The sequence below is a fragment of the Oncorhynchus masou genome, chromosome 28 (assembly GCF_036934945.1).
Source record: "Oncorhynchus masou masou isolate Uvic2021 chromosome 28, UVic_Omas_1.1, whole genome shotgun sequence".
NCBI lineage: Eukaryota > Metazoa > Chordata > Actinopteri > Salmoniformes > Salmonidae > Oncorhynchus > Oncorhynchus masou.
The window spans coordinates 68,325,132-68,352,631 of record NC_088239.1 but is presented as its reverse complement, the minus strand read 5'-3'; the positions used below and the strand labels follow the sequence as shown (position 1 = coordinate 68,352,631).

General features: G+C 46.5%; 1 protein-coding gene across 6 annotated transcripts in view; it reads left to right on the top strand.

The window, feature by feature from the left end:
* Positions 1 to 27,500, top strand: part of LOC135518151 (disabled homolog 2-interacting protein-like) — a 286,136-nt gene that overhangs the window by 41,734 nt on the left and 216,902 nt on the right. For 2 of the 6 annotated variants that reach the window (XM_064943073.1, XM_064943070.1), the window contains exon 1: positions 23,393 to 23,696. The exons of the other annotated variants lie outside the window; for them this stretch is intronic. In XM_064943073.1, the coding sequence (XP_064799145.1) occupies positions 23,567 to 23,696 (130 nt within the window). In that variant the 5' untranslated portion in view covers positions 23,393 to 23,566. Of the gene's footprint in view, positions 1 to 23,392; positions 23,697 to 27,500 lie in introns of those variants that run through there. 6 annotated transcript variants of the gene reach the window in all.

Below are 27,500 nucleotides of genomic sequence, written 5' to 3'. Positions count from 1 at the left end.
TAGCCTGTGGTACCTAGACTCTGTGATACCTAGACCCTGTGGTCGCCTTGGTACTTAGACCCTGTGGTCGCCCTGTGGTACCTAGACCCTGTGGTACCTAGACCCTGTGGTCACCTGTGGTTCCTAGACCCTGTGTTACCCCTGTGATAGCTAGACTCTGTGTTAGCCCTGTTGTGGAACCTAGAACCTTTGTTAGCCTTGCAGTCCCTAGATCCTGTGTTAGCCCTGTGGTACCTAGACCCTGTCTTAGCCTGTGGTACCTAGACTCTGTGATACCTAGACCCTGTGGTCACCTGTGGTACCTCTGTAGGTCCCAGTTTTAGCCCTGTTGTAGCTGAACCTTGTGCTAGCTGCAGAGCCTTTGGTGTTTGTAATTTGTTTCCATGTGGGTCTTTGAATCCGAGTTGCCCACCAGACCAGAGCAGTGTGGGGTAGAGATAAGACAGGATCCCATACCCACAGGGAAGATCACTGGCTGGGTGGACAGCTCAAAATCACTCAGTCAGTCAGACTGCCAACCATGTGTGTGTTCTCTATGTCTATGCACACAGAAAAGCAAACACATAGGCACACACACATGTGTTCTTGGCTATTGATGTGATGCAGTATTGGAATAGCTCTTGGTGGGAGGGTTGTGGTAGTGTCATGCATATATAGTATGTCATGGACAGGCAAATGGATTTCATTCCCAGCTTTGGTTGTTTTAAATCCGTTTCCCTAGAAACATGTGAATACCAAACACGCTACACTGAAACTGGTAAAGAGAGAAAAGGAAAGAGAGAAAAACAGGAGAAGAAAAAGTCATTTTCCATTGTGGTATGTGCCTTCTAACCCAATCTGGTCTTTGATAATGTGAAGCCTTAATTCTTAATGCCCTGACTGCACTGTCCGAACATTTAGCAGACAGATTGTTACTGACTTTGAGATCTTCAGTCCCCCACCATCGCTATCTACGGTCTAGGGCCCTATCGCTTTAATACTGAGCATGATGACTTTCTCAAACACACACACGTACTCACACACACACAGAGAGACACACACGCAATCACCCAATTGGAAGTCTGTTAACTGACCGAGCCAATCACAAAGTGGTTCACTCAGATGATTATCAGTGAGTCATTGAACACTACAGTTAACTGGAGAGAATGACCACTGACCATTAACCGTCATTTGTAGGTATAACCAATTAGCTAAGTACACTGACTGTTGACTCCGTGTAACAGAGTATAACCATTAACTGCCAGGTCAGAGGTATGGTTACAGATGGATCTGACCCTGCGGCCTGAAGTTAGGTCACTGGACCTAATTATGAAACACAAGACATGGCACAAAAACTGCAAAGAACTACAGTTTCCTCTCTTTCGCTCTCTAGAGAATATACATTTCTGTCTCAGAATGATCAGTTGACACTGAGCAGGGTGAGTGAGGTCTATGAACAAATGTCTACATTAAATATAAAACCATCAGGTCAATCATTAAAAACCTGCTTTCGCTTTGTCATTGTGAGGTATTGTGTGTAGATTGATGAGCATATAGATTTTTGAATCCATTTTGAATAAGGCTCTAACATAACAGAATGTGGAAACAGGGAAGGGGTCTGTATACTTTCCAAATGCACTGTGTACTGGACATATACTGGACATATCCACTGAGAGAACGTGAGAAAGCAGTACAGATGACAATACATTTTATGGTGCAGGATGATCAGAAAAACTCAAGTTGAGAGTTTGTGGGTGTGCATGCGTGCATGTGTGTGTGCGTGTGTGTTTATGATTCTGTTTGTGAGTTCATTGCAGTCATTAGGCAAGTGTGAGTACGTGCGTGTGTATATGTGTGTGTGTGTGTGTGTGTGTGTGTGTGTGTGTGTGTGTGTGTGTGTGTGTGTGTGTGTGTGTGTGTGTGTGTGTGTGTGTGTGTGTGTGTTTCTGTAATTGTCTATTAAGGGTAGGCAGTGGATCTTTGGTGCCCAAAGTGTTTTGTGTGTGAACCTCTCGAGTGGTTGGCTTCAATCATGCAGCCTTCATTAGTGCAACCCAAAAGTCCCTTTCAATTCACCCCACACTCCTCCTCTCTTCACTCTCTCCTCTCCTCCTCTGTCATCTTCTCCTCTCTCTTCACTGTCTCATCTCCTTCTCTCTCATCTTCTCCTCTCCTCCTCTCCTCCTCTCTCATCTTCTCCTCTCCTCCTCTCATCTTCTCCTCTCCTCCTCTCCTCCTCTCTCCTCTCCTCCTCTCTCATCTTCTCCTCTCCTCCTCTCTCCTCTCCTCCTCTCTCCTCTCCTCCTCTCTTCACTGTCTCCTCTCTCATCTTCTCCTCTCTCTTCACTGTCTCCTCTCCTCCTCTCTTCACTCTCTCATCTCCTCCTCTCTCATCTTCTCCTCTCCTCCTCTCCTCCTCTCTCCTCTCCTCCTCTCTCATCTTCTCCTCTGCTCCTCTCTCCTCTCCTCCTCTCTCTACTCCTCCTCTCTCCTCTCCTCCTCTCTCCTCTCTCCTCTCCTCCTCTCTCTACTCCTCCTCTCTCCTCTCCTCCTCTCTCCTCTCTCCTCTCCTCCTCTCTCCTCTCCTCCTCTCTCCTCTTCTCCTCTCTCATCTCCTCCTCTCTCAACTTCTCCTCTCTCCACTCCTCTTCTCTCCTCTTCTCCTCTCTCATCTCCTCCTCTCTCATCTTCTCCTCTCTCCTCTCCTCCTCTCTCATCTTCTCCTCTCTCCTCTCCTCCTCTCTCCTCTCCTCCTCTCTCATCTTCTCCTCTCATCCTCTCTCATCTTCTCCTCTCCCATCCTCTCTCATCTTCTCCTCTCCCATCTTCTCCTCTCCTCCTCTCCTCCTCTCTCCTCTCCTCCTCTCTCCTCTCTCCTCTCTCCTCTTCTCCTCTCTCATCTCCTCCTCCCTCATCTTCCCTCTCTCATCTCCTCCTCTCTCATCTTCTCCTCTCTCATCTTCTCCTCCTCATCTCCTCCTCTCTCTTCTTCTCCTCTCCTCCTCTCCTCCTCTCTTCACTGTCTCCTCTCCTCCTCTCTCATCTCCTCCTCTCTCTTCTTCTCCTCTCCTCCTCTCTTCACTGTCTCCTCTCCTCATCTTCTCCTCTCCTCCTCTCTCATCTTCTCCTCTCTCCTCTCCTCCTCTCCTCTCCTCGTCTCTCCTCTCCTCCTCTCCTCCTCTCTCATCTTCTCCTCTTCTCCTCTCCTCCTCTCCTCCTCTCTCATCTTCTCCTCACTCCTCTCCTCCTCTCTCATCTCCTCCTCTCTCTTCTTCTCCTCTCCTCCTCTCTTCACTGTCTCCTCTCCTCATCTTCTCCTCTCCTCCCTCTCTCATCTTCTCATCTCCTCTCCTCTCTCTCCTCTCCTCTCCTCCTCTCTCCTCTCCTCGTCTCTCCTCTCCTCCTCTCCTCCTCTCTCATCTTCTCCTCTTCTCCTCTCCTCCTCTCCTCCTCTCTCATCTTCTCCTCTCTCCACTCCTCCTCTCTCCTCTCCTCCTCTCTCATCTTCTCCTCTTCTCCTCTCCTCCTCTCTCATCTTCTCCTCGCTCCTCCTCTCTCCTCTCCTCTTCTCTCCTCTCCTCCTCTCTCATCTTCTCCTCTCTCCTCTTCTCCTCTCTCCTCTCCTCCTCTCTCATCTTCTCCTCTCCCATCTTCTCCTCTCTCCTCTCCTCCTCTCTCATCTTCTCCTCTCTCATTTTCTCCTCTCTCATCTTCTCCTCTCCTCCTCTCTCATCTTCTCCTCTCCCATCTTCTCCTCTCTCCTCTCCTCCTCTCTCATCTTCTCCTCTCTCCTCTCCTCCTCTCTCATCTTCTCCTCTCCTCCTCTCTCATCTTCTCCTCTCTCCTCTCCTCCTCTCTCATCTTCTCCTCTCCTCCTCTCTCCTCTCCTCCTCTCTCATCTTCTCCTCTCCTCCTCTCTCATCTTCTCCTCTCTCCTCTCCTCCTCTCTCATCTTCTCCTCTCTCTTCCCCCTCAGCCTTTTTTTCCTTTCCGCTGTTGTTGTTGTTTTTCTTTTCTTTAATTACAGATGGAAAGGCATCGCTCTCTTTCTCCAACTCTCTCCTCATCTCTCTCCTCTCTCTCTCCATCTCTCATCTGCTCTCGCGCTCTCTTTCTCACTTTCTCTCTAACCAGTAGTGTCACACAAACTACTCTGTTTTCTGCAGTTGCGTAACTGCTGTAATGAGTTTAGTTTGTTGTCCAGGGATGTAGACTGTTTGGTTTTCACATGAGGGAGGGAGGGAGGGAGGGAGGGAGGGAGGGAGGGAGGGAGGGAGGGAGGGAGGGAGGGAGGGAGGGAGGGAGGGAGGGAGGGAGGGAGGGAGGGAGGGAGGGAGGGAGGGAGTATACCAGAGCTTACCCATATCACCTCCATTTCTTCAGACATTTTTGGCCAACATGACCCAACACCTGGGTTGAATCCAACCCAATAACTCACTTTCTCTCTTCAGCCTGTTCATGTGCTTTCCTACAGTCAGAGAGGACTGGGGATGTATACCAGGAGTATAGGATATACAGTGATCTCAGTGATATAGTGTACATCTAATTATGTGTGACCTGTTTAATATGCTGCTGGGCTCTGAGTCATCAAACCTCGAAGCCTGGTTCTACCGGGGCACTGTGTAGGTTCTCCTCCTATAGCCTGGTTCTATCTGGGCACTGTGTAGGTTCTCCTCCTATAGCCTGATTCTACCTGGGCACTGTGTAGGTTCTCCTCCAATAGCCTGGTTCTATCTGGGCACTGTGTAGGTTCTCCTCCAATAGCCTGGTTCTATCTGGGCACTGTGTAAGTTCTCCTGCTATAGCCTGGTTCTACCTGGGCACTGTGTAGGTTCCCCTCCAATAGCCTGGTTCTATCTGGGCACTGTATAGGTTCTCCTCCTATAGCCTGATTCTACCTGGGCACTGTGTAGGTTCTCCTCGTATAGCCTGGTTCTACCTGGGCACTGTGTAGGTTCTCCTCCAATAGCCTGGTTCTATCTGGGCACTGTGTAGGTTCTCCTCCTATAGCCTGCTTCTACCTGGCCACTGTGTAGGTTCTCCACTTATAGCCTGATTCTACCTGGGCACTGTGTAGGTTCTCCTCCTATAGCCTGGTTCTACCTGGGCACTGTGTAGGTTCTCCTCCTATAGCCTGGTTCTACCTGGAGGGCTCTATGTAGGTTCTCCTCCTATAGCCTGGTTCTTCCTGGAGGGCACTGTGTTGGTTTTCCTCCCATACCCTGGTTCTATCTGGAGGGCAGGTGTAGGATTTCCTCCTATAGCCTGGTTCTACCTGGGGGGCATTGTGTAGGTTCTCTTCCTATAGCCCTTTTCTACCTGGAGGGCACTGTGCAGTTTCTCCTCCTATAGCATGGTTCTATCTGGGCACTGTGTAGGTTCTCCTCCTATAGCCTGGTTCTACCTGGGGGGCACTGTGTAGGTTCTCCTCCTTTAGCCTGGTTCTACCTGGGGGGCACTGTGTAGGTTCTCCTCCTTTAGCCTGGTTCTACCTGGGGGGCACTGTGTAGGTTCTCCTCCTATAGCCTGGTTCTACCTGGGGGGCACTGTGTAGGTTCTCCTCCTATAGCATGGTTCTATCTGGGCACTGTGTAGGTTCTCCTCCTATAGCCTGGTTCTACCTGGGGGGCACTGTGTAGGTTCTCCTCCTATAGTCTGGTTCTACCTGGAGGGCACTGTGTAGGTTATCCTCCTGTAGTCTGGTTCTACCTGGGGGGCACTGTGTAGGTTATCCTCCTGTAGTCTGGTTCTACCTGGGGGGCACTGTGTAGGTTATCCTCCTGTAGTCTGGTTCTACCTGGGGGGCACTGTGTAGGTTCTCCTCCTGTAGTCTGGTTCTACCTGGGGGGCACTGTGTAGGTTCTCCTCCTGTAGTCTGGTTCTACCTGGAGGGCACTGTGTAGGTTCTCCTCCTGTAGTCTGGTTCTACCTGGGGGGCACTGTGTAGGTTCTCCTCCTATAGTCTGGTTCTACCTGGAGGGCACTGTGTAGGTTATCCTCCTGTAGTCTGGTTCTACCTGGGGGGCACTGTGTAGGTTATCCTCCTGTAGTCTGGTTCTACCTGGGGGGCACTGTGTAGGTTATCCTCCTATAGTCTGGTTCTACCTGGGGGGCACTGTGTAGGTTCTCCTCCTATAGCCTGGTTCTACCTGGGGGGCACTGTGTAGGTTATCCTCCTATAGTCTGGTTCTACCTGGGGGGCACTGTGTAGGTTCTCCTCCTATAGCCTGGTTCTACCTGGGGGGCACTGTGTAGGTTCTCCTCCTATAGCCTGGTTCTACCTGGAGGGCACTGTGTAGGTTATCCTCCTATAGTCTGGTTCTACCTGGGGGGCACTGTGTAGGTTCTCCTCCTATAGCCTGGTTCTACCTGGGGGGCACTGTGTAGGTTATCCTCCTGTAGTCTGGTTCTACCTGGGGGGCACTGTGTAGGTTATCCTCCTGTAGTCTGGTTCTACCTGGGGGGCACTGTGTAGGTTCTCCTCCTGTAGTCTGGTTCTACCTGGGGGGCACTGTGTAGGTTATCCTCCTGTAGTCTGGTTCTACCTGGAGGGCACTGTGTAGGTTATCCTCCTGTAGTCTGGTTCTACCTGGGGGGCACTGTGTAGGTTATCCTCCTGTAGTCTGGTTCTACCTGGTGGGCACTGTGTAGGTTATCCTCCTTTAGCCTGGTTCTACCTGGGGGGCACTGTGTAGGTTATCCTCCTGTAGTCTGGTTCTACCTGGGGGGCACTGTGTAGGTTCTCCTCCTGTAGTCTGGTTCTACCTGGGGGGCACTGTGTAGGTTATCCTCCTGTAGTCTGGTTCTACCTGGAGGGCACTGTGTAGGTTCTCCTCCTGTAGTCTGGTTCTACCTGGGGGGCACTGTGTAGGTTATCCTCCTGTAGTCTGGTTCTACCTGGGGGGCACTGTGTAGGTTATCCTCCTGTAGTCTGGTTCTACCTGGGGGGCACTGTGTAGGTTATCCTCCTGTAGTCTGGTTCTACCTGGGGGCACTGTGTAGGTTATCCTCCTGTAGTCTGGTTCTACCTGGGGGGCACTGTGTAGGTTATCCTCCTGTAGTCTGGTTCTACCTGGAGGGCACTGTGTAGGTTATCCTCCTGTAGTCTGGTTCTACCTGGGGGGCACTGTGTAGGTTATCCTCCTGTAGCCTGGTTCTACCTGGGGGGCACTGTGTAGGTTATCCTCCTGTAGTCTGGTTCTACCTGGGGGGCACTGTGTAGGTTATCCTCCTTTAGCCTGGTTCTACCTGGGGGGCACTGTGTAGGTTATCCTCCTGTAGCCTGGTTCTACCTGGGGGGCACTGTGTAGGTTATCCTCCTGTAGTCTGGTTCTACCTGGGGGGCACTGTGTAGGTTATCCTCCTTTAGCCTGGTTCTGGTTCTACCTGGGGGGCACTGTGTAGGTTATCCTCCTGTAGTCTGGTTCTACCTGGGGGGGGGGCACTGTGTAGGTTATCCTCCTGTAGTCTGGTTCTACCTGGGGGCACTGTGTAGGTTATCCTCCTGTAGTCTGGTTCTACCTGGGGGCACTGTGTAGGTTATCCTCCTGTAGTCTGGTTCTACCTGGGGGCACTGTGTAGGTTATCCTCCTGTAGTCTGGTTCTACCTGGGGGCACTGTGTAGGTTATCCTCCTGTAGTCTGGTTCTACCTGGGGGCACTGTGTAGGTTATCCTCCTGTAGTCTGGTTCTACCTGGGGGGCACTGTGTAGGTTATCCTCCTGTAGTCTGGTTCTACCTGGGGGGCACTGTGTAGGTTCTCCTCCTGTAGTCTGGTTCTACCTGGGGGGCACTGTGTAGGTTATCCTCCTGTAGTCTGGTTCTACCTGGGGGGCACTGTGTAGGTTATCCTCCTGTAGTCTGGTTCTACCTGGGGGGCACTGTGTAGGTTCTCCTCCTTTAGCCTGATTCTACCTGGAGGGCACTGTGTAGGTTATCCTCCTGTAGTCTGGTTCTACCTGGGGGGCACTGTGTAGGTTCTCCTCCTTTAGCCTGATTCTACCTGGGGGGCACTGTGTAGGTTATCCTCCTTTAGCCTGATTCTACCTGGAGGGCACTGTATAGGTTCTCCCCTTTAGCCTGGTTCTACCTGGGGCCACTGTGTGGGTTCTTCTCCTCATAGCCTGGGTCTGGTTCTACCTAGAGGGCACTGTGTAGACTCTCCTCCTTTAGCCTGGTTCTACCTGGGGGGCACTGTGCGGGTTCTCCTCCTCATAGCCTGGGTCTGGTTCTACCTGGGGGACATAGTAGTGCAGGGTCCCCACTGCCTCACTCACACTCTCAGAGCACTCTGGAGAAGTAGCTAAGTAAATTCCTAGGTAATGTATAGAAGAAGGGTTGGTTTAGGGGGGTGTCTCTGTGGTCTCTCAGAGGGGTTGGTGAATATTGAGAGAACATTGAGGGAACATAATGTTTAATGTATCTTGTTTCAAGGCCCACATTGATAGCTAGCTGGCTCCAGGGACATCTCTGATCAGCTCTTTGCTTCGGTGCATGCGCCTACACACACACACGCTCACACACACACACACACACACACACACACACACACACACACACACACACACACACACACACACACACACACACACACACATACACACACACACACACACACACAGTGTGTACTTTGCTTCACAGGAGAGTTATTCTCTGCATGCCTCCTAGTAAAGTCACCTAGTGGAAAAGAAAGGGAAAACTCACATTCACACATGCACTCACTCACATACACAACAAAGTGCAAAGTTGGGGGATGATTATTAAATCACAGAAGCAGTTTTGATAGAGAGAGAGGGGGGGGCTCTCTGTGAGTCAGAGAGAGAGGGGGGGGGCCTCTCTAGCTACCTAAACTGAACAAACCCCCTGGGACTGAGGGAGAAAGAATGGGGGGAGGGGACCTCGAGCTACCTAAACTGAACAAGCCCCCTGGGACTGAGAGAGAGAGGGAAAGCGAAAGAGGGGGTGGGCTTTCTAGCTACCTAAACTGAACAAACCCCCTGGGACTGAGAGAGAGAGAAAGAGAGAGGGCCTCAAGCTACCTAAACTCAACATACCCCCTGGGACAGAGAGGGAGACATGGAGGAGAGAGTCAGAGAGAAGGAGAAAGATGGGGAAGAGAGAAAGACAGAGAAAAGGAATGCATGATACTAGAGTTGACCTCTCTGCTTTGTGAGGAAAGATCAAGAAGAAGAAAGCAAGAGGAATAATGATGAGTGAAAGAAAGAGATGAAGGAGCAAATGAGTGTCACTTGACCCCTGACATTTTGGCCAGATGACACCACCATCTGTGCTGTGGGAGTCTGTAGATTGAAGTCATCGATTCAATGGTCTGTCTCCTAAACCTCCTCATCTCCGCATCCACTGCACTGCTGCTCCACCTAATCTACCTTTATAATCAGTATGTGTGCATGCGTGTGTGCGCGTGTGTGTGCGTGTGTGCGTGCGTGTGTGTGTGCGTGTGTGCGTGTGTGCGTGTGTGCGTGTGTGCGTGTGTGTGTGTGTGTGTGTGTGTGTGTGTGTGTGTGTGTGTGTGTGTGTGTGTGTGTGCAAAACCTTTTAGGGTAAACTCCCTCTTTACCTCCGTAGTCTGGTCTCCTTCACCACCAGCAGTTACCAGACCCAGTCTGCTAGGTGGGTGCTACTTAAAGTCCCCAGGACATTTACACTATTAGCCAAGACTGCTTCTCGTCTTGGCCACCAGAGGCATGGTATAGTCTACAATCCATGCTGCATCTGGATATGTTAGTGCCTCTGAATGAATTGAACATTTTGATGGGAGACTCTGTTACAGAGAAGTGTAAATGCTTTTTTTTACCTGAATCATGTTGTTGAATTGTATTGTATTGTTGCATGTTTTAGTTCTGTAATGTATTGATTGTTGCTGCCTTCTTGGTCAGGTCTCCTTTGAAAAACAGATTTTGGTTCTTGATGGGCTTTTCCTGGTTAAATAAAGGTTAAATAAATAAATAAATAAATATTTATCATTCTCTCTCTCTCTCATCTCTCCCCCTCATTCCCCCTCTTCCTCTCCCCTCCTCTTCTCTACTCTAATGCTGCAATTCTACTTTATGTTCAGATGAGGGCAGTGTAGATACACTTTTGATCAACTTGTGTGATGCCACCCATCCCATCCAACACCACTACGTGTTGAGGTGCTGAAGACCTTCAATGGCTGAATCATTGTGCAGATATTCTTCTCCTTTGTCCTACATCATTAGTTCTACCCTGGCTGCACCTGAGGCAGTTTGCTGGAGGTGTTTAGGCTACTTTTAAACTGTCTCTGTGTTTAACCTAAAGGCTACAGTGGGAGAAAGATTCCATACAGTGTATAGAATGTTCTTCAGTATGTGTGTCTGGTTTGATCAAAGTTCTATCCCTCTCTGTGCTTTGTGAGTGTGTTTCTGCTAAGAGCTACAGTAACTGTACCCTGACGCCTGCTAGCCTGTTAGCCTGCTAGCCTGTTAGCCTGCTAGCCTGCTAGCCTGTTAGCCTGCTAGCCTGCTAGCCTGCTAGCCTGTTTCCAATGCCTCCCATCCACATATCAAAGCACTATAGAGATAGTACAGATCACTCTGTATTACTTTGAAGATGCAAGGGGGTAATGCATTTCTCATGTTCACCTCTCAATTTCAACACCCCCACCCAACAACACACACATACGCACGCACGCACGCACACACACACACACACACACACACACACACACACACACACACACACACACACACACACACACACACACACACACACACACACACACACACACACACACACACACACACACACACACACATACACACACACACAGGCCGTGTGGAGGTCTCAAGTTGGATTGTGGCTGCTTTTCATTCTGCTGGCTCTCATTCAGTGGTGGCACCTGATGGTAACCAGGTAAAACTCTGGAACCTAGTTGCAGCAGGGACCTTCAGGGTTGCCCTATTACCTAGGGCAAGTGAACTATTACCTAGGGCAAGTGAACTATTACCTAGGGCAAGTGAACTACTACCTAGGGCAAGTGAACTACTACCTAGTGTAACAGTATAACTTTAGACCGTCCCCTCGCCCATACCCGGGCGCGAACCAGGGACCCTCTGCACACATCAACAACTGACACCCATGAAGCATCGTTACCCATCGCTCCATAAAGCCGCGGCCCTTGCAGAGCAAGGGGAACTACTACTTCAAGGTCTCAGAGCAAGTGACAATGTATGGCAGCTAGGCAAGTTGAACCTGCTCTGAGGTTGTCCCAATAGACGGGATTTGTATTTTATTTTAGTGAAAACAGTAAGATTTCCAGTATGGGTGTTGCAAATTAAGTTGGTTTTTATTTTCCAATGTTTCTTCAATAGAGAAATCTGGACACAATTTTTCTTAACACAAATAAATTGACTTAGGCTATAAATACATACAGTATTAAATAGAGCCATGACTACATGGAACTCTCTGCCACCCCAAGCAATAAAGCCAAATAAATCAATCAAAAAACACATAAAAGAGCACCTTATGGCACAACAGGGACTGTGAAGGAACACAGCCATTTGTACATATTTAGGATTGCAATTTACACTATATTATGTATTGTATTTTGTAGGTAGGTGGCCTTGCACGAGCCTTGGCTTGTCCTGTTTCTGAAGCGAGAGGCGGAGACAGGAGATGTGTCACGTTCTGACCTTAGTTCCTTTGTTTTGTCTTTGTTTTAGTATGGTCAGGGCGTGAGTTGGGGTGGGCAGTCTATGTTCTTTTTTCTTTGATTTGGTATTTCTGTGTTTGGCCTGGTATGGTTCTCAATCAGAGGCAGCTGTCAATCATTGTCCCTGATTGAGAACCATACTTAGGTAGCCTGGTTTCACCTTTGAGTGGTGGGTGATTATTAAGTAGCCTGGTTTCACCTATGAGTTGTGGGTGATTATTAAGTAGCCTGGTTTCACCTATGAGTTGTGGGTGATTATTAAGTAGCCTGGTTTCACCTATGAGTTGTGGGTGATTCTTTTCTGTTCAGTGTTTGTTGTAGTCACTGTTCAGGACTGTTTCGTTCTCATTATTTTGTTTTGTGTTCATGATAATCAATCATCAATATGGACACTTACCACGCTGTGCATTGGTCCTCCTCTTCTTCCACCAACAACGGCCGTAACAAGATGATGTATATAATGTATATACGTTTTGATTCCTGATTAGACTCCAGGAAGGCAGCGGCTAAATGGGGATCTCAATAAATACTAAATACATAACCTTACCACTTTGTTTCCCCTAGCCAGATGGTACAGGGAGCATAGAGGCTAGGTCTACAGTTAATCAGACTGATTCAGCATGTCAGATCACTAATGTTTAGGTCTAGGCTGCAACAGCATTTCTATAGAGTTTTAGCTTTCCTGTTGGGAGTTCTTTTCCGGTTTTGTAAAATAATACCAGAGGAGAGTGGAGAGAGTGCTTTCTATAGACCGTGTGCCATGCCCGACCCACGTGACCTGTGACTGCCGTGAATCTGATTGGTCAAGACACACACACACACACACACACAACCTGCAGCACTCTGATGAGAAAGTGACAAATTATGATGCAAGGCAAGTTAGTCCCTCTTTTCATCGCTTTTGTGTCCCAACAATGTATTAAACCAATTAGAAAGTGCTGGGCCAAATGCAGTCTGATGATGTAGCTGTGGGCCAGGCTCAGGATGCTTGGGAAGGGTGTATCATTAAGTAAGAACACAAGGTGACTTTGCCACATGACGGCCCTGCTCTCACTTTTGTCTGAGCCAGACGAAAACTGACATTATAGGCAGAAGATGGGGTCTCTCTTTCATTCTCTCCCTCCATTTTCCTTTCCTCTTTTCCACTCATACTCTAGCCCTCTCTCATTCCCTCACCCTTTCCTCTTTTCCATCTCTCCTCTCCCCATCCATCATTTCAAATCTCTTCCACCATGTTCATGTCCAGGTGTGTGAGCGTTTGATCGTGCAGTGCATGCATGTGTCAATCCCTCAGCCCTCCATCACTGATCACAGTGTTTAGGGTCAGGGGTCGTCCCATCCACTCTAAATTAAAACACTATACTGACTGTAGAGCAGATACAGGCTCTGCTGTAGAGGGCATTCCTCAAGGTTAATGAACACTCCCACAATGCTCCCATAACTCTTCCCAGGGCCTAGACAGGCAGAATTATTTCCAGAGCTCCTGTTTCTCCTGGCCTCTCTTGCGGACAGCAGTGCTCTGCTCACCTCCTAGTCATGGTTACGGCCAGGCATCTGTCTAATCTCAGCATGGGGAATAACATGACCCTCTCTGCTCCATTGGGCTAAAGCTAGGAGGAGGGGTCACTGTTAGTAGGAATGAGTGTGTGTGTGTGAGGGGGGTCTCTGTAACATAAACTCTGATCAGGTGTTGATTTAAACGACCTGCAGCAGCTGTGGCCCCAGCCTACACACAGACATACAGTTAACTGGATGGTCAGAGAGAGAAAGAGAGGGAGATAGGGGAGAGAGAGAAATACCAAAGTGTGCCAACACAGCAGCAAGATTTGTGACCTGTTGCCACAAGAAAAGGGCAACCAGTGAACAATAAACACCATTGTAAATACAACCCATATTTATTTTCTCTTTTGCACATCGTTACAGCACTGTATATAGCCATAATATGACATTTGAAATGTCTCCCATTCCTTTAGAACTTTTGTGAGAGAGTGACAGAGATAGAGAGAGTCTAGACAGAGATAGAGAGAATCTAGACAGAGATAGAGAGAGTCTAGACAGAGGGAGAGGTGACAAAAATAAAGATTAAGAGTGAGAAAGAGACAGAGACAGAGACATATAGAGGGACAGAGACAGAGAGAGGTTGTGTGTGATTGTGTTGAGTGAGAAAGAGACAGAGACATATAGAGGGACAGAGACAGAGAGAGGTTGTGTGTGATTGTGTTGAGTGAGAAAGAGACAGAGACAGAGACATATAGAGGGACAGAGACAGAGAGAGGTTGTGTGTGATTGTGTTGAGTGAGAAAGAGACAGAGACATATAGAGGGACAGAGACAGAGAGAGGTTGTGTGTGATTGTGTTGAGTGAGAAAGAGACAGAGACATATAGATGGACAGAGACAGAGAGAGGTTGTGTGTGATTGAGTGAGAAAGAGACAGAGACATATAGAGGGACAGAGACCGAGAGAGGTTGTGTGTGATTGAGTTGAGTGAGAAAGAGACAGAGACATATAGAGGGACAGAGACAGAGAGAGGTTGTGTGTGATTGTGTTGAGTGAGAAAGAGACAGAGGCATATAGAGGGACAGAGACAGAGAGAGGTTGTGTGCGATTGTGTTGAGTGAGAAAGAGACAGAGACATATAGAGGGACAGAGACAGAGAGAGGTTGTGTGCGATTGTGTTGAGTGAGAAAGAGACAGAGACATATAGAGGGACTGAGACAGAGAGAGGTTGTGTGCGATTGTGTTGAGTGAGAAAGAGACAGAGACATATAGAGGGACTGAGACAGAGAGAGGTTGTGTGCGATTGTGTTGAGTGAGAAAGAGACAGAGACATATAGAGGGACAGAGACAGAGAGAGGTTGTGTGCGATTGTGTTGAGTGAGGAAGAGACAGAGACATATAGAGGGACAGAGACAGCGAGAGGTTGTGTGTGATTGTGTTGAGTGAGAAAGAGACAAAGACATATAGAGGGACAGAGACAGAGAGAGGTTGTGTGTGATTGTGTTAAGTGAGAAAGAGACAGAGACATATAGAGGGACAGAGACAGAGAGAGGTTGTGTGTGATTGTGTGCTGATCTGTTCTCTGAGAATGTTGACTATTAATAACATCAGAGGCGGCCAAATTGAGCACAATAAAGTCGGCAGCTTTATTGTTGTCATTCAAATCTAATCTCTTATCTGCAAGGAGAAGAAGAAGAATATAGTGTATATTAGCTATGTCTATCACTCTCTCTTTCTCTCTGCATAACTATGTCACACAACTTTACTAGACACATAACTTTTTCACAGGCTGCATGAGATTCAGTCCTTCTGTAACTCAACAGCTACTTTCTTATCTCTCGCTCGGATTGTTTTTGTCTTGATAGCCTACAATGCTCCCTTTCTCTCTGCTCTCTCCTTAGACAGGTATATTGGTGTCATTCATTCAATAGGACTCAATTTGCTTCTTTAATCACAGACCAGAAGTCTCTACCTGAATAGTAAACAAACAAAAATCTGACCAACTGGGGACATTTTATTAGTCCCCACAAGGTCAATTGCTATTTCTAGGGGGTTTAGGGTTAAAATTAGTGTTAGGGTTAGAATTAAGTTTACGGCTAGAAGCTAGGGTTAGTTTTAGGGTTAGAGTTAGGAGGTAAGGTTAGGTTTAGGGTTAGGGTTAAGGTTAGTTTTTTGGGTTAGGGCTAGGTTTAGGGTTAGGGAAATATGATTTGAATGGTACTGACTTATGTGTCCCCACAAGGTCAGTTATACAAGACTGTTTGTGTGTGTGTGTTCTTCGAGGTGGTGTGAAGAGTTACACTTTAAGGTTAAGGATGTCATCGTTGAAGTCCTCACACATGTCAAGTCTTGCCCTCATAGCAAGGGCTTTACGACCGATACCATCACTCTTCACAGCGGTTGAAACTGAGCACACACACACACAGCAATATACACACAGCTACACACTTGTCTCACAATTTAACAACCTCTGTTGAGGAACAATTTGCTGAGCAAAACTTCACCCAACAAAAGGGCTTTAAAGAATTGTCGAATAGTTTAAACAAAGCATATAAACATTTCAGTAAAATCAATCAAACACTGAATAAAACCAATCAAACACTGAATAAAACCAAACACTGAAAAGTCAATAAAGCTTTCGAATTCCACAAGGTTTTTTAAAGCCTGTCATGAAGCACGCCACAGAGAGAATCAAGGTAATTCCTCTCGCAAAGCAAAAATAAGAGACAAAAGGGAACATCGATTCACACAGCAGCCCAGTTATTCATCTCTGCATTGATATTGTGCCTCCCATGTACGCATGCACGCACGCACGCACCCACACACACAACACACACTCCCCCTTTAAACTGCCGCTCATATATTTCATTGCCAGTACAGCCATCATTCACTGTCATTCATTACCAACTGTCTAAGCTGTCAGTCACTATCACTCACCCGTCAATCAGATCGGCTCCAGGCATACAAAGGATCATGAATACAGAGGAGAATATCCACTCCTCCATGATCTCTTTCACTGTGACTATAGCCTTGAGTGACTGCGATGCTCGCCACCGACAGAATATGTCATTTAACAGGATCTCTGTGCAGTGCAATATGATAATGTATGCAGGTGTATGAGACATGTTCAAAGTGTATGATACGGGTGCAATGGATGCACTATGTTGAGTTTGTAATGTAGAGTGTCTATTTTGCATACAGCAGTACTAAGACAATGTGTCTAAGAAAATGTTACCCTTGGGGACATTATATACTAAATAAAAATATAAACACAACATGCAACAATTTCAAAGATTTTTCTGAGTTACAGTTCAAAGGGAAATCAGCCAATGGAAATATAGTGCCTTGCGAAAGTATTCGGCCCCCTTGAACTTTGCGACCTTCTGCCACATTTCAGGCTTCAAACATAAAGATATAAAACTGTATTTTTTTGTGAAGAATCAATGACAAGTGGGACACAATCATGAAGTGGAACGACATTTATTGGATATTTCAAACTTTTTTAACAAATCAAAAACTGAAAAATTGGGCGTTCAAAATTATTCAGCCCCTTTATTTTCAGTGCAGCAAACTCTCTCCAGAAGTTCAGTGAGGATCTCTGAATGATCCAATGTTGACCTAAATGACTAATGATGATAAATACAATCCACCTGTGTGTAATCAAGTCTCCGTATAAATGCACCTGCACTGTGATAGTCTCAGAGGTCCGTTAAAAGCGCAGAGAGCATCATGAAGAACAAGGAACACACCAGGCAGGTCCGAGATACTGTTGTGAAGAAGTTTAAAGTCGGATTTGGATACAAAAAGATTTCCCAAGCTTTAAACATCCCAAGGAGCACTGTGCAAGCGATAATATTGAAATGGAAGGAGTATCAGACCACTGCAAATCTACCAAGACCTGGCCGTCCCTCTAAACTTTCAGCTCATACAAGGAGAAGACTGATCAGAGATGCAGCCAAGAGGCTCATGATCACTCTGGATGAACTGCAGAGATCTACAGCTGAGGTGGGAGACTAGGACAACAATCAGTCCATAGGACAACAATCAGTCGTATATTGCACAAATCTGGCCTTTATGGAAGAGTGGCAAGAAGAAAGCCATTTCTTAAAGATATCCATAAAAAGTGTTGTTTAAAGTTTGCCACAAGCCACCTGGGAGACACACCAAACATGTGGAAGAAGGTGCTCTGGTCAGATGAAACCAAAATGGAACTTTTCGGCAACAATGCAAAACGTTATGTTTGGCGTAAAAGCAACACAGCTCATCACCCTGAACACACCATACCCACTGTCAAACATGGTGGTGGCAGCATCATGGTTTGGGCCTGCTTTTCTTCAGCAGGGACAGGGAAGATGGTTAAAATTGATGGGAAGATGGATGGAGCCAAATACAGGACCATTCTGGAAGAAAACCTGATGGAGTCTGCAAAAGACCTGAGACTGGGACGGAGATTTGTCTTCCAACAAGACAATGATCCAAAACATAAAGCAAAGTCTACAATGGAATGGTTCAAAAATAAACATATACAGGTGTTAGAATGGCCAAGTCAAAGTCCAGACCTGAATCCAATCGAGAATCTGTGGAAAGAACTGAAAACTGCTGTTCACAAATGCTCTCCATCCAATCTCACTGAGCTCGAGCTGTTTTGCAAGGAGGAATGGGAAAAACATTCAGTCTCTTGATGTGCAAAACTGATAGAGACATACCCCAAGCGACTTCCAGCTGTAATCGCAGCAAAAGGTGGTGCTACAAAGTATTAACTTAAGGGGGCTGAATAATTTTCCACGCCCAATTTTTCAGTTTTTGATTTGTTAAAAAAGTTTGAAATATCCAATAAATGTCGTTCCACTTCATGATTGTGTCCCACTTGTTATTGATTCTTCACAAAAAAATACAGTTTTATATCTTTATGTTTGAAGCCTGAAATGTGGCAAAAGGTCGCAAAGTTCAAGGCGGCCGAATACTTTCGCAAGGCACTGTAAATTCATTAGGGCCAATTCAATGGATTTCCCGTGACTGGGCAGGGGTGCAGCCATGGGTGGGCTTGGAGGGCATCCATGTAGGGCATAGGCCAACCCACTTGGCAGCCAGGCCCACCCACTGGGGATCCGGGCCCAGCCAATCAGAATGATTTTTCCAAAAAATAGCTTTATTACAGACAGAAACGTGGTTTGCGGTTGTGAGGCTGGTTGGACGTACTGCCAAATTCTTTAAAACGATGGAGGCAGCTTATAGTATAGAAATTAACATGACATTTTCTGGCAATAATTGGACATTCCTGCAGTCAGCATGCCAATTGCACGCTCCCTCCCATGGGGCGGCAGGTAGCTGAGTGGTTAGAGCGTTGGTTCAGTATCCGAAAAGTTGCTGAATCAAATCCAGAGCTGACAAGGTAAAAATCTGTTATTCTTCCTCTGATCAAGGCAGTTAACCAATCCAATGTTCCCCAGGCACCGTGGACGTCAATTAAGACAGTCCCCCCCCCCACCCCCCCACCCCCACACACCTCTCTGATTCAGAGGGGTTGGGTTAAATGCAGAAGACACGTTTCAGTTGAAGGCATTCAGTTGTTTCACTTTCCTTGTGTTGTGTAGTTTTATAGTGGCCTTTTATTGACCCCAGCACAAGGTTCACCTGTGTAATGATCATGCTGTTTAATCAGCTTCTTGATATGCCACACCTGTCAAGTGGATGGATTGTCGTGGCAAAGGAGAAATGCTCACTAACAAGGATGTGCACAAACTTTGAGAGAAATAGGTTTTGTGCGCATGGAACATTTCTGTTTTCTTTTTCAGCTCATGAAACATGGGACCAACACTTTACATGTTGTGTTAATTTTTTTGTTCAGTATAGTTTACCTTTATCTGCCAATGTGATATCAGCTCGGCTGACTTCTAACACACACACACACACACACACACACACACACACACACACACACACACACACACACACACACACACACACACACACACACACACACACACACACACCAGTGATGTCAGTCCTAGTGGTGTGTTTGGGGGTCCCAGGAAGGTACTGAGAGCAGGAAGTGACCTCATCCCTGATTGTGACCCCTAACACACTCCCCCAGCACCACGGCATGGTTCTGTTTCCTGTTGATAGAGACCAGAGAGCCGAGCTGCTGGAATATCTTGATGTATTTATACAGAAACACAATACACACACTCTGTTTAGTGTTAATCAACCGTGACTGACTGAGTACCTCTTTGGTGTGAGCGTATATAAGGGAGATACATGCATGATTGCACACGTGCACAGTCACTAACATACACACAGCAAACTACTAAGTCCCCACTGTTGCTACGATGATTGCACTGTGAATGAGTTACAATAGCACCCTTGTTAGCCAAGCCAGTATAGACAGAACAGAACAGTATATCAGCCTAGCCCCCAGTGTGTTAGCAGCAGCAGTATATCTGCCTAGCTTCTGTGTGTTAACTATCCCATCACAATGAACCCAGTGAGGACTGAGGAGGGACAGCTAAGGTGTCAGCAGCTCTCACTAGTATGATCTGGCTCAGCTACAGGCTGCCAGCATATAAATATAACATACAGTACATAAACTTACACAATTGTGTGTGTGTGTGTGTGTGTGTGTGTGTGTGTGTGTGTGTGTGTGTGTGTGTGTGTGTGTGTGTGTGTGTGTGTGTGTGTGTGTGTGTGTGTGTGTGTGTGTGTGTGTGTGTGTGTGTGTGTGTGTGTGTTCGTGTGTGTCTTGTCTGCTCTGGGGTGCTCCAGGGTGTTGTATATCCAGCACTGGTCTCCTTAACCACTCTCTGAGGGCCCTAGTGAACACAATACCTGTCTGTCTGATAGCTATGGGGCCATGTCGGGCCCCTCTGAGTGAACAATGCTCCTGTTTGTGTAAGTTAATGTGCTCTGCTGAGTTCATGTTAAACCACTCTAAGAATCTCATACTGTAGCACTGTAGTCCCCAGGCCTACCTCTCTCACTACACTACCACCAAGGGAATGTCACTACAACCCTGCAATCATTACTCAACAGAGAGGGGGGAAGAGAGGCAGAAATGGAGTGAGGGAGAGAGAGATGGATTTGGTAAAATAATGTGGTCCAAGGAAAGACTATGATTATATTAGAGAGGTAGAGGGACATTTTTCTTCACCAATGTTGTCGAGCAAAGGAGTTTGATTACAAATGTGGTTTATGTAGATGCTGGTGATCCTATACATCCACAGTTTGATCTAACTTCTGGGCTTCTGTCTGTCTTCTGTCTCTACTGCCTCTACTGCCTCTACCAGGTGCTAAACTCTGGGTCTTTGTACACAATGAAACTCAAACACAATGGTCCTGTGTGGCTCAGTAAGAGCATGGCTCGCCAAGCGTCGTGGGGTCCACCCATATGTAAAAGTAGTGGCCCCAGCAATGAAAAAGCTCAAAATGGGATATATTATTATTATTTATTATTATTAAAATAGACTCGAAATCCCAATTGTAACTCATTTGTATTGTCCACATACAATGAGTGTACAAAACATTATGAACACCTGCTCTTTCCATGACATTGACCAGGTGAATCTAGGTGAAGGCTGTGATCCCTTATTGATGTCATTTGTTAAATCTACTTCAATCAGTGTAGATGAAGGAGAGGAAACAGGAAAAAGGATTTTTAAGCCTTGAGACAATTGATCCATGGTTTGTGTAGGTGTTCCATTCAGAGGGTGAATTGGCAAGACAACATTTTGAAGTGCCTTTGAATGGGGTTTGGTAGTAGGTGCCAGGCGCATCGTTTTATGTATAGAACTGCAATGCTTCTGGGTTTTTCACGCGTAACAGTTTCCCATGTGTATCAAGGTTGGTTCACCACCCAAAGGACATCCAGCCAACTTGATACAACTGTGGGAAGCATTGGAGTCAACAAGGGTTCCTTGAGTGGCGTATAGCGGTCTAAGACACTGCATTGAGTCCCATAGGGTGGCACACAATTGGCCCAGCGTCGTCTGGGTTAGGGGAAGGTTTGGCCGTGGTAGGGCGTCAATGTAAATAAGAATTTGTTCCTAACTGACTTGCATAGTTAAATAAAGGTTAAATTTAACTAATCAAAAACGTGGGCCAGTATCCCTGTGGAACGCTTTCAACAGCTTGTAGAGTTCATGCCCAGATAAATTGAGGCTGTTCAGAGGGCAAAGGGGGGAGAGGGGATGCAACGCAATATTAGGAAGGTGTTCTTAATGTTTTGTACACTCAGTGTATGTACAGCATGAATGGATATCTAGCGTGTGTGTGTGCGAACCTCTTTGTGTTAAATAAATAAAGGTTATATAAAAATGAATAAAAGTGTCCATCTGGCTGTGGTATAGTCCAGCTGCTGGACCCACACCTATAGAGCTGACTCCTATTGATTCTCTGACATGCCTAGAGCTCTTCTGTTATTGGTTGTCAATGGCATGCCTAGAGCTCTTCTGTTATTGGTTGTCAATGGCATGCCTAGAGCTCTTCTGTTATTGGTTGTCAATGGCATGCCTCGAGCTCTTCTGTTATTGGTTGTTGATGGCATGCCTAGAGCTCTTCTGTTATTGGTTGTCAATGGCATGCCTAGAGCTCTTCTGTTATTGGTTGTCAATGGCATGCCTAGAGCTCTTCTGTTATTGGTTGTCAATGGCATGCCTAGAGCTCTTCTGTTATTGGTTGTGATCCTGGACAACACCCTGTCGTTCTCAACCAACATCATGGCGGTGGCCCGTTCCTGTAGGTTCATGCTCTGTCAATGGCATGCCTCACACAGGAGCTCCTTCCAGGCACTTGTCATCTCCCGTCTGTTGTCAATTGGCTGGGCCCCTAGAGTGCCATTAAACCCCTTCATCCAGGTCTGGTGTTCAATTCCATGCTCTCTACCCCGAGCTCTTCCACTGGCTTCCAGTTGGTTCCGTACAAGACCATGGTGCTTGCCTACAGAGCTGTGAGGGGAACTTCAGGCCCTGGGCACTTCCACCTCTGGCCTGCTCGCCTCCCTACCACTGAGGAAGTACAGTGGTTGTCAATGGTGGAACAAACTCCCTCACGACGGGACAGCGGAGTCAATCATGGAATACCTAGGATAGGATAAGTAATCCTTCTCACCCCCCCTTAAATGATTTAGATGCACTAGTGGCTGTCCACTGGATGTCTCTTCTGGATAAGAGCTGACTTAAATGTAAATGTAAAATGTTGTCAATGGCATGTTTGAGAGGCAAGTATGAGCCTGAGATATTTTATTTGTCATATTTTATTTAACTAGGCAAGTCAGTTAAGAACAAATTCTTATTTACAATGACGGCCTACACCAACCAAACCCGGTAAACGCTGGGCCAATTGTGCGCCGCCCCATGGGACTCCCAATCACGGCCAGTTGTGATACAGCCTGGATATGAACCAGGGTGTCTGTAGTGACGCCTCAAGCACTGAGATGTAGTGCCATAGACTGCTGCACCCCTAGGGAGCCAGATAGCCCTAACATGTGGACTGGATTAGACTGGACTGGGCTGTGACTTTATACTTGGTTCTAGAGTTATTTGGAGTGGACTGCGATTGTGAAGTTACTGTAGCATAGCAATGGAAGAGGGTTTGAGAAACTAAATCAGATTATAGTGTCAAATGTTGAGGTTTAAAGGTAATTTCAGTCTGTGAAAAGACAGGCTGAGAATAGTGAATGAGAAATGGAGAAGAAGAGAGAGATAGAGGAAGGAGAGAAAGGAAGGAGAGAAAGAAAGACATGGAAATCAAAAGGCTTCCTGTTGCATTACCACCCCAGTCCAACCCACTGTTGATCCCTGGCAGGTTTTCACCACAGACCTTTTCTTCTGATATTCTCTCTCAACTCAATGGCATACCAGCCCTCTACACACACACACACACACACACACACACACACACACACACACACACACACACACACACACACACACACACACACACACACACACACACACACACACACACACACACACACACACACACGGGCTTGTGCAAGGGGAGGGAGTAGAGGCACTGTAAGAGTATCTCTCAGGGTAGCTAGTAGGCTTCTGCCTTAGTGGCTGACTTAATGACTGAGTGAGAGAATGACAGAGGAGGAGTGGACTCTCTCTCTTCTTCTCTCTCTCTCTCTCTCTCTGCAGAATACTTCCAGTCCCTCCTGGCAGGCGATTGGAACGGGAACAGCTTTTCTGTGATTCAGGATACACACACAAAGCATTCTGGACACTGTCAGCTAACGCTCTGGGAAGGGAGCAGAGTTTTTTGAAATATGTGGACTGTTTATTGAGTGAAGTTGGAGTGTTTTTGTGAAGTTGGGGGAAGAGGTACATTGAGTGAGTGAAATTAAAGTGAACTTGGGACAGTGTGATAGTTGGACTGGCTTTGTCCTGATTGTTTGGAAGGACTATGGCAGGGGCAGGCATTACCAGGAAGGGTTCTGGGAGACCCTCGTACTACTACAGGTTTCTGGGACGCACTCGTCTCCAACGGCAACGCAGCAGGTCCCGCAGCCGCAGCAGAGCAGCAGCCAGCAGGGGTAACACAGACCAATATGATCTCTCTCCTCCCCCCCACCCCTCTCTCTCTCTCCCCTTCTCTCTCTCTCTCTCTCTCTCTCTCTTTCTTTCTCTCTTTCTTTCTCTCTCTCTTTCTCTCTCTCTCTTTCTCTCCCTCTCTCTCTTTCTCTCCTCTCCATCTGTCTTTCTCTGTCTCTGTCTCTCTATTTCTCTCTATTTCTCTCTCTCCCCTTCTCTCTCTCTCTCTCTCTTTCTTTCTCTCTTTCTTTCTCTCTCTCTTTCTCTCTCTCTCTTTCTCTCCCTCTCTCTCTTTCTCTCTCTTCTCTCCATCTGTCTTTCTCTATCTCTGTCTCTCTATTTCTCTCTCTCTCTCCCCTTCTCTCACTCTCTCTCTCTCTCTTTCTCTCTCTTTCTCTCTCTTTCTCTCTCTCTTTCTTTCTCTCTCTCTCTCTCTCTTTCTCTCCCTCTCTCTCTCTTTCTCTCTCTTCTCTCCATCTGTCTTTCTCTGTCTCTGTCTCTCTATTTCTCTCTCTTTCTCTCTCTCTCGCTCTCTCTTCTCTCTGTCTCTCTCTCGGTCTCTGTCTCACTCTTTCTCTCTCTTTCTCTCTCTTTCTCTCTCTCTCTGTCTCTCTCTGTCTCTCTCTTTCTCTCTCTCGCTCTTTCTCCCTTTCAATTAAATTACATTCAATGGGGCTTTATTGGCATGGGAAACATATGCTAACATTGCCAAAGCAAGTGGAATAAACGAACACAAATCAACATTAAACACACAAAAGTTTCAAAAGAGAAAGATGTTTGAAATGTCTCTCACTATCACTCACTATTTAATTCTCTCTGTATGTAAGTTAAATATCTTAATACTTATTTTCCATTGAGGTGTAAGTCAGACCATTACATTCTCATATCACTCTCTCTCGGTCTCCCCAAAATCAAAACAAGAACGCAAACACTTGTGACAACTACAATTTTCAGTGTAGCTAAGCTGTTGAGTGCAACCAGGGCCTGTTTCTGCTTTTGTTATACAGAAGTTTGCATTGTTTATATCTTTGTTTATAGCTTTTATAGGGTCACACACACATCTATCTGTTGCCTCTGTTATGGCAGAAAACACTCTCTTGTCCTTCAGCAGTTTGCTGTGGGCTGTGTTTGATCAATGAGTTTGTTACGATAATTACATCCAGAAGTTTTTCCTTTAACAGAGTACACAACCTACAGTCAATTCACACCTGATTTCCCTTCCCCTGTAGCCTGCTGCTCTTCTTGCTATGTGCTGTATTTATAAGTTGTACCCAGTTGAAGATGTCAGTTGAGGAAGTGTATTTATAGTTTGTTCAAGTCGCAGTACATCTGTTAGTGGATACAGATACAAGACAGTTGGGACAGTTAGCGTTCAAACAGACAGACAGGTGGTCGACAGGGACAAACAGGATATGCTACAGCTGAGCTGATGTAACCAGACTACAGTGGGGATAGTTCCAGGTTCCAATCTCTTATTGGTGTTAGTTTCCAACATGCCTGTCGTAATTTCACTGTGAATGTCTGTCAGAAGCTACAGTAAAATCATTACAAAGGTGTTGTTTCTTTGTGATTTCTAACCTATTCCTGTCTGTCTGTCTGTCTGTCTGTCTGTCTGTCTGTCTGTCTGTCTGTCTGTCTGTCTGTCTGTCTGTCTGTCTGTCCGTCCGTCCGTCCGTCCGTCCGTCAGGATGAGATAATAGGGCTTTGATGTCTCCTCTCAATAAAAATATGTTATTGGTCACGTACACATATTTGCAGATGTTATGGCAGGTTCAGGAAAATGCTTGTATTTCTAGCTCCAACAATGCAGTAATAATACCTAGCAATACAAAACAATATGCACATAATTCAAAAAATGTAAAGAAAGAAATTGCTAAATTCCAGAACAAGCAGTGTCAGCATCTGTAGAAGCCACATATCTTCAGCTTTTTGAGGTTGAAGATGCGCTGTTGTTTCTTCACAACACTGCCTGTGTGAATGGATGATTTCAGGTTGTCAGTGATGTGTACGCCAAGGAACTTGAAGCTTTTCACCCTCTGCACTGCAGCCCATTGATGTGGATAGAAGCATGCTCCTTCTGCAGCTCTTTCATTTTGTTATTGTCCTGGCACCACCAGGGCCCTCACCTCCTCCCTGTAGGCTGTCTCGCTGTTGTTGGTAATCAGGCCTACCACTCTTGTGTCATCAGCAAACTTAATGATTGAGTTGGAGACGTGCGTAGCCACTCAGTCATGGGTGAACAGGGAGTACAGAAAGGGGCTGAGCACGCACCCCTGTGGTGCCCTCCGTGTTGAGGATGAGCATAGCAGAGAGGTTGTTGCCTACATTCACCATCTGGTGTCAGCCCGTCAAGAAGTCCAGGACCCAGTGGCACAGGCTGGGGTTCAGACCCAGGGCATCAAGCTTAGTGATAAGCTTGGAGGGTACAATGGTGTTGAAGGCTGAGCTGTGGTTAATGAACAGCATTCTTACATAGATATTCGTCTTGTCCAGGTGGGATATGGCAGTGTGCAATTCTATTTCGATTGCATCGTCCGTGGCTCTAGGAGCGGTGTGCAAATTGTAGTGGGTGTCGAGTAAGTTGGAGGTTATATGATCCTTAACTTGCCTCTCAAAGCACCTGATGACAGAAGTGAGTGCTATAGGGTGATAGTCATTTAGTTTAGCTTCATTTTCTTGGGTACAGGAACAATGCTGGACATCTTAAAGCAAGTGGGGACAACAGTCTGGGATAGAGAGAGATTGAATAAGTTAATAAAACACTCTGATAAAACATGCTCTGAGGACGCATCTTGGGATGCATCTTGGGAACACTCTTAAATGTCTTACTCACGTCAGGCACGGAAAACGAGAGCTCACAGTCCTGGAGAGCGGCGGTGGCCTGCGGCGACAGTTCTGTGTTTTCCTCGAAGCAGGGCAAGAAGGTGTTTAGCTTCTCAGGGAGCGAGGTGTCGTTGTCCGCGACGTGGCATAATCTTTATAATCATTCATCTTCTGGAGTCCCAGCCACATCCTTCTCGTTTCTGAGCCAATGAATTGCGACTCCACTTTGTCTCTGTACTGTCGTTTTGCCTCTTTGATTGCCTTACGGAGGTCATAGCTGGTCTCTTTGTGCACGTCCATGTTTCCAGCCACCCTTTTGTGGTTAAATGTGGTGGTTTGTGCTTTCAGTTTTGCGCGAATGCTGCCATCTATCCACATCTTTTTGAAGAGAAGAGAAGAGAAGAGAAGAGAAGAGAAGAGAAGAGAAGAGAACATAGAATGGGAGCTAACTCTGTAATCATCCACCCTGTATGTGGTCTCCCCCATTATATACACATGGGTCCACACAAACATTGCAGTGGTGTTATAGTCTTGTTTGTTTCGGCCAGGGTCACTGAATCAATTCTAAGGAAAGACTTAGGGAATGGGATGACACTTTTGTGTGTGTGTGTGTCTGGCCTGCCCTTGTTTGTCTCTCAGTGGAACAGCTCCTATCGTTGCTAGTCTTATCATGTCTAGTCTATAATTGTACCTGAAGGTAGTTTATTCACATTTACATATTCAAACCGGTTGTTATGTCTTCTCTTATCTCACCACAATAATAAAGTGATTTAATCAGACACACATACAGACACACACACACACACACAGACATAGGTAGACACACATAGACGTTTAGTCTGTGAAGGACTTGGCCTGTGAAGCGCTTCAGTGAGTGAGGGATGGAGAGAAGGTGAGAGAGAGATGCAGAGAGAAAGAGAGACAGAGAGAGATAGAGAGAGAGAGATATAATTATAGTGTAGTGTATGGTAGTGTAGTGTATT